This window comes from Argiope bruennichi, chromosome 3 (genome assembly GCF_947563725.1).
Source record: "Argiope bruennichi chromosome 3, qqArgBrue1.1, whole genome shotgun sequence".
NCBI classification, from domain to species: domain Eukaryota; kingdom Metazoa; phylum Arthropoda; class Arachnida; order Araneae; family Araneidae; genus Argiope; species Argiope bruennichi.
In genome coordinates, this window is record NC_079153.1 from 2,044,890 (window position 1) to 2,060,563 (window position 15,674).

Here is a 15,674-nt window from a genome sequence, read left to right on the forward strand (position 1 = left end):
GGAAGGTTCACTTATACAGCAAAATTGACTAAGCCTCAGTTACTGCAGAGACACAAAATAGAGCGTTTGAACTTTGGCCAGAAAGTCATGACCTGGGACAACCAATGGATAGAAATTATTTTTTCTGGCGAAAAAAAATGGAATTTAGATGGACCAGATGGCTGGAATTTCTACTGGCATGATATAAGAAATGAAAAAGAAATATTCTCCAAGAGCCAATTAGGTGGAGGGTCTGTCATGACTTGGGGCTGTTTTGCTTACAATGGTGTGGGCTCATTACATTCGTTTCAGGTAGAATGAATTCACAAGGATACCAAAATGTCCTAACAAATCATCTTTTGCCAAATGCTGAATGTCTTGCTGGAGAAAATTGAAAATATCAGCAAGACAATGCATCGATCCATTCGAGTAACAGCACAAAAAATTAGTTCCAAGTCAACAATGTTGAAACTGTGAAATGGCCAGCTAGATCACCTGACCGCAACCCAATCTAGAACCTTTGGGGTGACTTAGCAAGAAGAGTTTATGCAAATGGGAGACATTTTACATCAACAACAGAGCTGAAATATACTATCAAAGATGAATGGTATAAAACCGACCCCACCCTTTGTCAAAAACTCGTTTCATCCATGAAAACAAGAATATTTGAAGTAATTCGAAGAAATGGCTCCTACACAACCTTCTAAGAATTTGTAATTTTTTTCTTATATGTTATTTTCTATGTTGGCCTTAAAGTTTTTACTCAGGCTCAAATAGTCATCTGTGTGTTCTGTAATATTTTCTAATGATAAAATATTTGCAAATTAATTTTTCTACTTTTTTTACTTTTATTTAACCTCAATAATTATCAATCAAATGGTATTTTAATTCCTCAGTTTATATGCTTCAATTTTCTCAAAAATTTTTACTGGCCTTAAAGTTTTTACTCAGGCTGTATTGTATAGAATGTGATATATTGTATAGAAACGTTATATATTGTAACATGATATATTGTAACGTGATATATTGTATAGAAAGAAAAAGGAATTCTCTATCATCTTCATTTTTCAAACACTTTCACGAATAAGAGAGATAGAGAAGTAAATTTCCATTACTCTTGATTTCAAGAATTTTTCATTTTAATTTCCATTCCTTGGAGCACTTCATTTCAAAATTACAAAAAATCCCAATTCATAGTGGCTAGTAACATCAAACCACATCTGTTTGAAATCAAAATAAAATTCGAATCATTCAAGGAAAAATTTCCGAAGTAAAAGCGTTTTATTCATCAGAAAAAATCCTAAAGTAAAAATATATGGTTTCCAACATTTTATCTTGATATTCCGACATTTTGGAGAATAGATTGCTAAAAAATATAACTGCAAAGAAAAAAAGGATATAAAATAAATGCCTTTGATGCGAGAATCAATCATGTTTAAAACCGAGCAGATTTTTCTTGTATTATATTTCTTAAAAAGTCCAGTTATTTGCTTCACATAAAAAGTAATCATAATGAATATATTTAAAACAATAAAGGTGAAATTTAAAGGAGTTATATAATGAGCAATGAAACCGCTTCGAGATCAGAAAAATCTACTTCATTCATCCTAACATCATTTCATGTGCCAAGAAATAAACTTTAGTCTCTGAGCATTGTAATCTCAAAACATAATTTGAATATTTTTACTTCTGTAAATAAACATTTGTGTTCGAAATAAAATAAAAAAATGTAGCTGAGCCATAGATAAATATCATGAAAAAAAAAAAACATTTAAAGCCATGTCAGATTTTGGCACCTTGCAGTCCTAAGTAGTTTATATTATGAAACCCCCTCTGCCGTGATAAACTCTTCGTTTTATCTTCTCATTTCAGCACATTTTAAGCTTAACATGTTAATATTTTACTTTAAATTCTTATTGAAGTTTTTTTTTTCTTTTTGAAAATGAACAAATATTTGAGAATGCGGATTTAGCGGTTGTACATATTATTATCAAACAAAAAGTTCGATACTTATAAGCATTGTAATTACTAACTGAATGGGATGAAACATACAAGAACGTGACCAGTCATGACTGATCACGAGTTTAATCAAATCATTAGTTCAAATCAGTCACTAACCAAAGAGTTAATAATATCATAATATTTAAAACTTCATAAAATTTTAATTTAAAAAAAATTATTTATTTGGTAAACGATAGTAATATTTTTAAATGTGACTGCGACCTCTCATAGTCCAGTGGTTATGAGCAGCTGCCTAATATGCCCGATCAAAAATCTGACATTGATAGAAAGAGCAATTGATATAACAGAATGATTTGTTTATCTTGTTTGTTTCGAGCAAAGAATAACGTGATGGATTGCATCCATTTTTTCTTACTTTTTATTTTTAGAAGTGCTTTCTATGTTAATTTGTCTTTTGAAAAGAAAGTAATAAGATAAAGAGTGCAAATTAATCTTCTCTTTATAAAATTCATCATGCAAAACTGCGGTTTATTAGAGATTAGCCACCTTTGGCGACCAGCCGGTTCGCCAATCTTAATGCAAGTTAAAATTTTAATAATTAAATATTTTATGGAACTCCCATTTTAATTGCTTCTTCATTAAAATATTTTAAAACTTCAAATTTTAACAGTCATATAATTTACTCATAAAGGCCTTCCGCCATAACGTAATATGTATCTCTATAATTTTCTGTTAGGTCCTGTAGAATTTATTCTTTAAATTAAAATGGAAATGATTAAACTGATTTAAATATAATATTTTTTTTTACTGAAATTAAGCATTTTTTTAAATATGAGTACTGAAAACATAGTCATTGAGTATTTAAACCTTATGGGCACTAAAGAATATTTTTCTTAATTTATATAATGTCATAAGATGTTTTCAACAAAATTTTCTCAGATTCATCATGAATAGATCGATTCATTAACAATGTTTAGTTTTAAATGCATCAAACAAAAATAAACAGAATCGTTTGAAATAACCTGTCGAAAACATATTAAACCTTCAAAACCAAGTCCGTATTGTCAACAATCAGAACACAATGCGCATGCATGAATTTTCAACGCCAATTATGTTAACGCAAATGCGTGAATTTTCTACGCTAGTTGGGGTAACGCTATGCAGATTTGAAATTTTTTATTTCATTTATTCTATTTTATTTTAATTCAAAAGTACTTCAGAATGAATCTGAAAGATCGATAAGTTAATAATGTTTAATTTTAAATGCATCAAACTAATAAAAAATAAACAGAATCGTATGAAATAATCGGCCGAAAAATGTTAACCCTAGCCTCATTAGTGTGGGGGGAAAAAACTGAAGCCTTACTCATTTGCCGGTGGGGAAAATGAAGATTTTTTTGGCGGGAAAGTAAGTTTTTAATTAATAATTAAAATTCTAATGAAAAATTCAAAAAAAGGGACCCCAGGTGCACATTCTCGACCTCCAAGGTATACATGTACCAAATTTGGTAGCTGTAGGTGAAATGGTCTTTTCTGTAGAGCGCCAACACACACACACACACACATTGAGCTTTATATAAGTACTAGCCGCCTTTGGCGACCAGCCGGTTCGCCAATCTTAATGTTCGTTAAAATTTTAATAATTAAATATTTTATGCAATTTCTACTTTAATAGCTTCTTCATCAAAATATTTTAAAACTTCAAATTTTGATTATCATATAATTCATTCATAATATTATAAAGGCCTTCAGTCATAACGTAATATGTATCTCTCTCATTTTCTGTTAGCACCCGTAGAATTTATGCTTTAAATTAAAGTGGAAAGAATTTATCTTCAATTAATATAATAATATTTTTTACTGAAACAAAGCATTTTTTTATAATCTGATTACTGAAAATAGAGTCACTCAGCGTTTAAACTTTATGGGCACTAAAGAATATTTTTTTAAATTTATGTAATATCTCAAGAGTTGGTCAACAAAATTTTCTTAGATTCATTATGAGCAGATCGATTCATTAACAATGTTTAAATTTAAATGCATCAAACACTAAGAAAATAAAACGAATCGTTTAAAATAAACGGTTGAAAACAGGTTTTAAAAAAACTACTTAAAAAACGTTGTACTTAAAACTATAAGCATATACATGTTGTCATGGCAACAATCAGAACAGAATGCGCATGCGTGAATTTTCTTCGCCGGTTACGTAACGCAAATACGTGATTTTTTCTACGCCAGTTGGGGTAACGCTATGCGGATTAGAAATTTTTAATTTCCTTTATTCTGTTTTATTTTAATTCAAAAGTACTTCAGAATGAATCTGAAAGATTGATTCATTAACAATGTTTAATTTTAAATGCATCGAACATTAAGAAAATAAGCAGAACCGATTGAAATAATCCGCCGAAAAATTTTAACCCTAGCCTCATTACTGTTGGGAGAAAAAAACAACGGAAGCCTTTCTCGTTTGGCGCTGGGGATAATGGAAGATTTTTTTGGCGGAAAAGTTGGCGGTGGGGAAAATGGAAGATTCTTTTGGCGGGAAAGTTAGTTTTTAATTAATAATTAAAATTCTAATTAAAATTTCAAAAAAAGGGACCCCAGGTGCACATTCCCGACCTCTAAGGTATACATGTACCAAATTTGATAGCTGTATGTCAAATGACCTGGCCTGTAGAGCGCCAACACACACACACACACACACACACACACACATTGAGCTTTATTATAAGTATAGATATAGATAGATATATATGTGCTAGACTGCTATTAAAAAATTCATAACTGACCACTATGTATTAGAATTGGGTATAATTTTTATGTATTTATATAGATATTGGCAAATTATGAGCGATGCTGAGGGCGCCCATCAATAGTTAATCCCAGTCAAACAGACTGACGTGGATGCGATGATCCAGATAAAGTTACTTTATCCTGTCTTTTTATTGCTTGTTTCTTTTTTATTAGAAACAATTTGATGGAAACACATTGCTCATAAGTATATTGCTCGGAGACATTTAAATATTTAAAGACATATTAAAGATTGTCAAATAACTTATTTTTTGTGCCTCTTTGCAATTTGCCTTATTCTGTCAGACAAGTGACGATAAGATGAGACGAGATGGCGGACGTTTTGAAGATTATTACAACACCTTCAATCCATCCGTTTCATTGTTTTTTTCTCTTTTTCAGAAAACAACACAGAATGGCAGCGAAAGAGTGCTCATCAACAAAATGTACAGGATAAAGATGAAACAATACATCAGCTCGAATTGAATGTAGACCCTCACCACAAAGATTCCTTACATGCAAAAAGAGGCCAAACAAATATTACCACATGATATCTGACACGGGTTCCTGTGAGCTTATAATTATAATTTAGACTTCCATTAAGACTCCATCACATAAGAGAATTTCACCTATCTTTGTCATAGTAAATTATCGAATGATATTTCATGAACTGATTTGCATACATCATTTTCAATCATTTGTTGCAATTTTTATATTTTATTTTTTCACTATTTATTTTACAAATTTCAATCGAAATGGGTGAGCCGCCGTCGTTTAGGAAATTAAATGAATTGCAAGTCCTTGTATATTTGGAATGGATAAAGGACACAATACAAGAGGATAAAACTTTCGCTGCAATTAAAACAGAGACTTCTTCAAGACTCAAAATAGATCTTCCACATGATACGCATTTCAGAATTTGATATAAATCACAGGTTAGAGAAAACTGTGTGTTTCGTTTCATTTTCTAATACTTTGCTCAATGGGAGATAGGGAACAAAAAAAATAATAAGAATCATATTCAAAAATGTGTTCCGTGTTTTATAGCTATATTTATCGACTAGAGTGTCCAGAGTTTAATAATAACAAAGTTTCTCATTGCATCGCTACAGTGCAAGTCACGAATTTAAACTTTAATATGAAACTTCTCTTGCATATCTCTCTTATAGAATTCAAATAAGCGAGGAGTGTATCACTTTCTGAATGCATCGCTTGAAATACAGCATTTAAATAATGAACGGCATTTCAACCGTTCATTCAGTTTGGTTGAATATTTAATTGGATATTTCCATTTCATGAATGTTAACGAGGGATATAACGCACTTCCATATAACCAAAGCCGGGAGTATTATGCAAACTGCTGAAACCACGGTAGTTATTGAAATCATCGATTGTTTCAACTATTTGTCCCCGTGCATTAAACAGTTGAAGATAACGATAACAGAGCATGCCTCTAGTCTGTTCTTGTTTAATGAGTTTTTATTCTATTATGGCTCATTTTTACTTATTTTGTGCTGTAAAATAGAATATTGTAATCGATTTGCCACTTATTTTCTGAAGAGAGATTTTTCATATTTTGTGTATTTCTGCATTTTTGAGGATAATGCAATGGAATTCCAGATATCAAGATTAATTGGGAAAAGAAGGTTAGTCCGAATAGTTGAATAACTAAAAAAAAAAGGATTACTAAAAGAAATATATCGGTATCGGAAAAAATTGAGAAATGTTACGAACGTTTTCCAGGTCTGACTTCATTACATTCTTTATAGCGCAGGATTTGCCACACGAGGAATTTATTTCAGATCAGCTCTTTATTTATACGCTTCCTTCTCTCGACAAATATACTCGTCTGTGTAAAGTAAAAGGCCAGTCGTTAACTTATCGGGGCCACGATGTACAAAATGAAACGTTTAACAATAAAAGCCGTTTTTGTTTAAATTTTTATTTGGTATCTTTTCTCTCACTGAATAAGTTTCTGTCTTAATGAGACGAAAACGAAAAATAACGATGACGAGAAAACGTACCACACAGTATTGAAAACATTAAAAATCTTTAAAAGTCTAATAACGCGTGATATATATTTCAATTAAATAATTGTATTAAAAAAGAGTAACTTAAGAAATGTAATAGATTGTTTTGGAAGTAATCGTATGCAGATGTCTTCATCCACAGGAAATGTTACTGAACCCGTTCGATACGGCAAGTTATTATAGAATCTATTTAGCTTTGGGTTTTATAATTAATTTGAACGTAAGCATAGTTTAAATTTGTTACCAAATGACTCTTCCCCCCCCCTTTTTTTGTTATTTCAAATAAATATTCTGAGTTTTTCAAATAAATAATTCTTCTGAGTTTTATTCAGTTTCCTATTATCCTGTTCCCTATCAAATTAAACAAAGAAAAAGAATCTTTCGCATTCCTATGAAATTTATGTTTAACAGAAAAAACTCTCTCGAAGATACAAATCACCACAAATATTAAACAAATATAATCAATCAACCACAACGAATATTATGTTTATACATTGAAAATTGAAGGCACACAGATGCATGTCTTTTTACTTCTTTTTTATGTAGCTTTCCCGATGCTGTTCAAATAAGTCTTAGTAATGAAAGGAAGTTGTGTTTTCAACAGAAAACATTTCAATCAATTATTCAAACAATTTCGACTCGGATCATTTATAATGGAATAGAAAGATCTCTTCCTTTAGTTTTAGTAAACACTACCGTTTAAAAAAAATAATGGGAAAGTTTTGCTTTCTAACTCAGCAACATGATTCCTTTGAATTAACAATTTGAGGCAAGGATTGATTAACTCCTCGTGTGCTTCTTTTCTGCCTAAAATTCATTCCTGTTTCCGTCTTCCTCCTTTTTAGTAGAATATTTTGTTTCCCATGAAAAGATAATAGAAGATTCCGGTAGTTAGAAACTCATATTTCTATTTTCGAAACGATATTTTCTATTCTCAATAACAAGCAGAACTCGACTAAATGAATTTTAAGTTAACTTCGTAAATTTCTTTGATCTCCTAAATTATGACCCATTTTGTCTCCAGAAACTATATGTCTAGATCGAAGGAACCCGAGAGACTTATTAAGCTAATGCATATGTTAGTTTAATCTATTTTTAACCTAAAAGATATATGATGCTGTATCCTACAGTCTAAGATCAGCTTAACTCGATATTTTTAATGGCGCATTATTTTTATATTATTGAAATAATTCTATAGTTATAATCACAAAACTGACAAAATTCAAATTAATTTCTAAGAATCAAATGAATGAATCGTTAAAAAGATATTTTTGAATAGAATGTGAGCAATAGTACATTGAACTTCGAAGAGTGGCAGAAAATAAATGCGACGCAGCAATTTTTTTAAAAAATTAATAGTTACTGCATGATTTTTTTGTTTTCAGGTTTTAAAACTGAAAAGTGTAAATAAAATATTTTATTTTTTTTTCTAATTCAGTCCACGAAACAGAAATGTCATCCTAGTGTGAACGGCTTTCTTTATTGCATATTTTCCATTTTCAGCCTATAGTCATCTAAACTGAGCTATAAAAAATCGTAGAATTCATTTTTAGATTGAATTCAATGTTCTAATTTTCTGGAAGTTTAATACTTATGTCATTCACTAAAGCCTTTCATTATAAGAAATTTCTAGTGACATAAATCTATAATAATTTAAAGAGTTTCATATCATATCGTGTTTGGCAGTAAAATGCCTACTCTGATCAATAAAATACATAAGAGAAAAGGGTCCCCTCGCCACTTTATTATCGTCATAACATCTGGAAAAGAAATGAAACGAATGACTTTCATTCATCTTTGAAAATAGGCAGAAAGATAGAACGTATACTTTTGTTATAAAAACAAATAAATTATGATAAATATCATCAGATTTGTAATCATTCTTTTTTCGAAACGTTAAAAATATATATCTTATGAGAGAAAGATATATGTTTTAAAAATAGAATAGGAACTTCAAAAAGTAAATACATTTTGAAGAAAGAGAATAAACGAGCTTGCGGGAATGGTCTCGTAGATTAATGCAATACGGCGCCTCCTTCATTTGCGGTAAACAAAGAACTGTCAATTTTAAATGTTTTTCTTTTCACCGACTGGCACACACGTCTTGACATGTACTACCATGCTGGTGGAAAGGCAGTGCGCATTTATCTTGGTCATTCAGTTTCCGAGCAACTAGAATCACATACTCCAGGCTGACAGATGTTCCATTCTTCGACAAATCGGTTCCAAAATTCGATATGGATCTACAAGTATAACGATAAATCCATACATTGCATTGCATTTGTCCAGCTCATTCGGTTTTTACTTTCTCGAATACGGAGAGAATATTGTAACCATCAAAAATTTCTAACCCGAGATTTTGACGAATCTCTATGTAATCCTGAGTTCGAAAACACATTTTTGACATTATGTTTGCGTCTCCGTATGTGACAAAGATAACTCAAAAATATTTTCAGCTTGACAGATATGATCTTTATTTAATACTCGTAGATTTCTATCAGATTTTGAGAAAAAATATATTCAGAGGAAATAAGTCCTGTTGCAGAAATATAATTTAATACCATAATTACAAAACGTATAGAGCTGGCAGGCTGAAATTCGGTTCTCAGATTTCACGTCTCTAATGTCGAAACCTATCGAGTATTGAGCCAAAGCCGCCTCGTCCGGAGCTGAACGTCTGTCGGTCTCTACTTGCAGAAGCATGTAAATGCGATCATTCAAAAATGGAATGACTTAAATATATCAAATTTGGTGCGGTATTTTGTGACTGCGTTTGTAGTTCTGTGCTAAATTTTGATTTCACTCGATTCGGAAAAAATGCGCCTCCAAAATACAAATTCATATTCAATTCATAGGGAGAAAGTTTCGGGAAGACCATTGCCGGCGATTGAATTCTCGTGTTCGAAAGAAATGAAAGATGCTAAGACCCACTTCAAACAGACAAATTCCGCGGGTGGATTTGAATTGCATATTTAATGAAAAAATCACATACCAAATTTCATAATTCTTTATGATTGAGTTATTATCCTATCCACATACCGGCAGAAAGACGCAATTGCAAAAATATATGTTTCGGACTCTCATGATATTTATAATAATTTTTCTTCCTACTCATCGTACGCGAGAAAATAAAAGAAGTGAATTTTAAAAAATCTCTCGAAATACATTGAAATCACTCCCCCCCCCCTCCCCCGAAAAAAAGAGCACAAAAAATCATTAAAACCAAACCTCAACTAATAAAATAATTTTTTTTCTCTAAAAAATGGTCTCTATTTAACCACCGCATGCTACTTACATTCACATCGGAAACGAAGTAATTAAAATGAGCACTATTATGCTAATAACCTTTAACGACAATTCGAACATTTTCCCTTTAGGGAAATAAACATTCTTGCCCGGGAAAAAAAGTATTCTTTGAAACTCTTGGTTAGGCGTAAAGTACAAAGATTGCGAAGCAATTAATATAATTGAGCAAATTGTCTTAATTTCTTTCTCTGGAAAGTACGAAGTAGAACTTTGTTACATGTTTCTGGTTCTTTTCCCACTTCTTCCTTTCAGCATTTTTTCTTTTAGAATAGACAATAATTTAGTAGGGAATATAAAGAATGCAAATTACTTTATTTCTTTTAATATATAGGCTGCAGTGTAATTTAGCTAGAGAACTTGAACAAATTAGAAAATATTTTTCAAACCGTTTTCAATGACCGTAATAGAAATCTTAAAAGATTTTGTTTATCTGAAACCCAAAAAAATTCAAGCCCAGGAAGAATTTAAAAAAATAATAAGAGTTTTTTTGTTTTTTTTTAATATGAATACTATTGATTCAAGTTTGTTAGATACTAAATACTTAGAATTTATTATATTGAAGTATTTTGGAAATTAAGAATGAAATTTTTCTTGGATAAGCTAGTCTTAAAACTTGAATAGAATTAGTCACTCTTCTTAGAAACATAAATTTTGTATCGAGTTTTTTTAACGAAAAAAAATTGCATTCTACAATTAAAAAAAAATTAATGATTTATTTTAAAAAGAAATGAATTAACAGGAAATGGTGAAAAAAACCAAAATCTGATTAGCGCCTTATTTTACTTTTAAGCCTTTTAAAGGTCTTTATTTCTTACGAAGTTTTAATAAGATCATGTATTTGTTTGCAAAGAAAGCAAGCAGCATGTGAATGTTCATCATCATCCTGAACATATATGAACTTCTTTTCATGAACATATTATCATTTGAATTGTAATCAAAGGCAAATGAATTTTGATTATCAAATTCCCAGTGCTACGCTGGTGTTCTTTTTTTCTTTTCCCCTCTTTCACTTACACCAGAAGAATGGGTTTTCCTCATTGTTTCAACACTATCAACTTTTCTCTGTTTTTGAAATACCTCTCGATTCATAATAATGCGTCACTTTCCCATTTTTTTAATAAATAATAATACATTCTAAAGTTTTGTTTTATCTGACACGATATTTGACACCTATATATTACTATATTCACTATAGACTACCTGTCCTACAGATTATTTTCTTGGCAGATCCAATACTCCTTTACCTGAAGTTAGAATATACAAAGCAATATGTCTGATTTAGTCTAGACAAACATTGTTTAATTTGAATTTTTCAAGCTTTATAGCGTTAACTCGGTAATTTTAGTAACATGTTTATATAAGAAACTTTTTTAGAATTTAAGATAAAAGAAGAGGCATTGATTTTTGTCGGGTTAAGATTGTACTGCTCTATTTGAATAAATTTATTTTTGTCAGTCAATGTTAAAACAGTTTTACTCCTGCTCAAATGATATAATGGAAACTATTGCGATTAGTATTCTCGATATCTTTATAATTGCAATAGCTATTTTGAAATTTGAAATACAAATAGATTTTTTATTGTGCCCATGTTTAAAAGATTTTTTTTTTATTTCATATTATCTGTGGCTGCATTTAGTCAGTAAAGTTTTTTTTTTTTTTTTTTTTTTTTTTTAATATTTAGTATAAATTACGATTTTACATGGTGTAATATTCAAACAGACTTATCGGTATCAGAAAAAAATTTCTATTTTCATCACCAAGGCATTAATTATAAAAATACTCCAATATTTTTTATGCAACCATAATGATAAAAATTATGTCAGAAAATATTTATTTTAAATTAAAATCTGAATTTTTTTATAAATTAACTCATTCAAAAAAGATGAGACATCTTCTTATAAAAGGGAGCTCAAGCGTTCATTTTTGGTATTTAGTATTATTTTTTACTTTTAGGCAAAGGATGATTATTCTCTATGAAAAAAGCTCTTCAGGGCCGGGATAGCCTGGTTGATAGGACGTTGGATTGGCATTCCTTGGGTTGTGAACTCGAACCTCGCCGGTCGAAGACCCTCCATGTATATGGTGGCAAGTGCACGAATATATCTGCAAGAATAACCATGCTTCTACTAGATCAAAGGTGATCCTTCTTCGATTCAGGTCTAAATTACGATCTGTGAATGAAGTCCGTCACTTGAAAAGTGCTGTGAAGCATGAGTAGCTAAGACGTACTCTGGTACCTAGATAGCGCTTTTGAAACAACATACACTAAAACTCGCCTTAAAATCGCTGACCAGGTCAGAGGTCCAGGTCAGATGACAAGTGCCATAGGCAACAACAAAAGAATCCTCAACCCTCAGTCACTTTCTTATCAGTATGAAAAAATGCTTTTTAATAGGTTTCTAGTCATTTGTCAAGTCTTTGGACAAAGCTCCAGTAATCCTGCAACGTGAACACAAACGGCACTACCCAAGGATGAGCACAGATGCGATTAAACCTATCTGCCATATATCCGGTGAGATATCATCATCATAATGAGAAAAACATTGCGTTTATAATATGGAACTTTCGCTGTTTATTGGTTGAGTCTCAAATTTGACACGGGTCTGCATTTGTGTTACATAAATGATTTACTAAAAATCATTCATCCAGCTTATTCGTTTATGACTTATCACGTCCACGAAAGCACGATAGTTTTGTTAACAATGAAATCATTCACGGATTCAGCTCTAAACTTGGTACATATGAATGAATTCTAGTATTAAAACTTTGGTTCAGATTATATTCATGCATTTGTTGCGATTTGAAGATAGTGTTTCCACCAAACACACATAATTCCGTAAATAGTTTTTTTTCCTGTTCAGGAATACTTGCAAAATAAGGAAAGTTATTAAATTGTGATCTTTTAAAAAAAATCATATCTTTAAAAAAAAATTTTTTAAATTGCAATTTTTTTATTCGTATACTTAGTTTACAGTAGGGAAAAAAATTATATGACTAGGATTAATTTTATTGACATTTAGCATCCTTTATGCTTCATTAGGGATATCACCGAGTGGATAGAATCGTTCTTTTGAATGGGACAGTCTTCCAATGGACAAGTTTTGTTAATAAATGCAGGTAAGTTGACAGCATAAAAATGACAAGCATGATCACTATGAGTGCTGTAAATGAATATACTTACCTATGGTGGCACTAAAGGTTGCTTTGAAAGTATCTGTGCAAAATCTTTGCAAGATGCTAGTTTTCCCCGTTCCTGAATCTCCAACAAACACCACCTTGAAAACTCGGGTCGGAGCTGCATCCTGCAAGAAAAATATGACGCCTATCAAGCTATTACAAATAAAGTATCTCGAAAAAGCCGCCTAATATGTAATTATTAATATTTATAATAAAGTGATCATTTAAATTAATATTTCCACTTATTTTCTATTTTAAGCATATTCAATTCGAATTTTCTGTTGCATAATACAATTTACACATTCTAAATATTCTTATGTTATCGCAGAACACTTGCCATTTGATGAGTGTTAAATCTATTCTCTTCTAAATTCCTTTCAAACTGTTGTAAGAAGTTTTAAAATTGTTGTAAAAATGTAGAGGATTTAAAAAAAGAAAAATTCTTTTTCTTTTTTTTTACATTTTATTTAATTTATCATTTTGAAAATGTTTTTCTCAAATAAGCAGTAAATGCGAAAAAATAATTATTTTAAATACATGATATTGAAACCAAAATGAAATTAAAAAATTACTGCGGAGAAATTTTTAATTGAACTTTAATTTTATATAATTTAAAAAACTTTTCTGGTATGTCCCTGAAACTGATTTTGCTTTTATTTCATATAGTTAAGAATAGTTTAATTCATTAAATTTAATAAATTTAATTTAGATGGTTGTATGCAGCGGAAGACCTACATAAATGTGAAAAATTTGATACATTTGCATTTACATATTAAGTTAAGATAATTCAAAAATCCTGTAATCTGTTAAATATGTGGATATTTTTTAAGAATATTGTAGTAGTTTGTTCAAGCATTTGAAATTGAACAAATTTTTAGATGCATTTTATATTTTCGGACTACTTTCAACAAATATAAATTAATGAATACTAATGTTTTTAAAAGCTGTTTTTATATTCAACCCTCTTTTAGAGATCACCTAAAAGGCGACTACGTCTCTCTGAGCTGAAAAACTTCTGAAAATTGACATTCATAAAAATTGACATTGGCTAAAGCTAAGCATAAGCAGTTATAGTAGGGTTTTAACTGTTCGCTACATTTCGTGAACAGTTAACACAGGGCGAACGAAAGCAATTTTTCATTCTGACTGAGTTCAAAGGTAATATCAAATCATCGTCTGCTTTCTGAAAGTACTCAGAGATCTTCTGAGGCTATACTCACAGTCAAAAATAATTTTATCAATTTCTATATCAAAACTATTCGTCGTCTGACAAATTATTAACTTAAATCAGTAACAGTGAGCCAATGAGGCAATATTTGAAAATTTAACAAAATCAAGAATAAAATTTATAGTACAATTATTCGTTAGAGTTACAGCAGAATAAATAAAGAAATGCTAGAAAAAATTAAATGCGTCTATTGGCATTTCCAAAATCATCAATATTCCAGTCTTTATAATAATCTATATAAAAAAAATAAAGAAACATAAAAGCAAAAATATATAATGGAATTTTAAAATGTCGATAGAAAGTTTTTGTTTACACTTTAAAAAAGTATGAGGCGCTGAAAACAGTTATTATTGGCATTTAATTGTTTAGGAACTATTGTCAGTAAAGAATACAAAAACATCAAACATCTAACGTTCTGTAAAAAATTTATCGATAAAATAATTGAAACTTTCAGAAACGTTGTTGCATGTTATAAACTTTCTAAATGTATTTGGCCAAATTTCACAGCATTCATTCTCTCCTATTCATAACAAATATCAAATATAAATTTCCCTTCATAATATTTAGATATTCCCGGAATGGAGTTAATAGTGTACCATTCGAAGAATAATTCTAAACATTACAAATATAATCAACTTATCTTCTAAAAAATAATTCTCCATGCTTTTTTCTTATTTTATGTATCATAATTTATTATAAAATAGAATTATTCTAATATTTTTCTCCTGAAAAAGAGGAGTGTTAGATATTTAATCCCTATAATTAAACAGTCTGATGGAATTGTTCGAAGAATTATAATAATAACTATTATTTGCGCATTCTCAAAAAGACCTGAAAGTTAGAAAAAAAAAATGCATCTCTAAAATATTGTCACTTAATCTTGGATTGTAAAGCTCTCTTGATGATTTCTTATACGATAACTTCTTTTTACAAAATGATAATTATGAAGTATCTCCCCTCCATAAAGTAGAGTCCTCATCATACTTCGTTCAAAATTAGTCATTATTCCTTTATTGTAAGAGGATAAAAGTTATATGATAATAAATTAGAGATCTAGCAATGTACATTTTCTTAAGGCGAACTCATTTTCTTAATGGAAGTCTTAAGTTTAGCCATTGTAAAACAAGTGCAGAAACTGAAAGATAAATTATTCAAAAATATTATAAATAAATTTAAAAATTGAACTATCTTTTTTACAGAAT

At 30.1% G+C, this 15,674-nt stretch overlaps 1 protein-coding gene across 4 annotated transcripts in view; it reads right to left on the reverse strand.

Moving 5' to 3' along the window:
- Positions 1 to 15,674, reverse strand: part of LOC129962601 (EF-hand calcium-binding domain-containing protein 4B-like) — a 132,464-nt gene that overhangs the window by 15,485 nt on the left and 101,305 nt on the right. For all 4 annotated transcript variants that reach the window (XM_056076415.1, XM_056076413.1, XM_056076414.1 and 1 more), the window contains one exon: positions 13,249 to 13,369. In XM_056076415.1, coding sequence (XP_055932390.1) covers positions 13,249 to 13,369 — 121 coding nt within the window. The remainder of the gene's footprint in view (positions 1 to 13,248; positions 13,370 to 15,674) is intronic.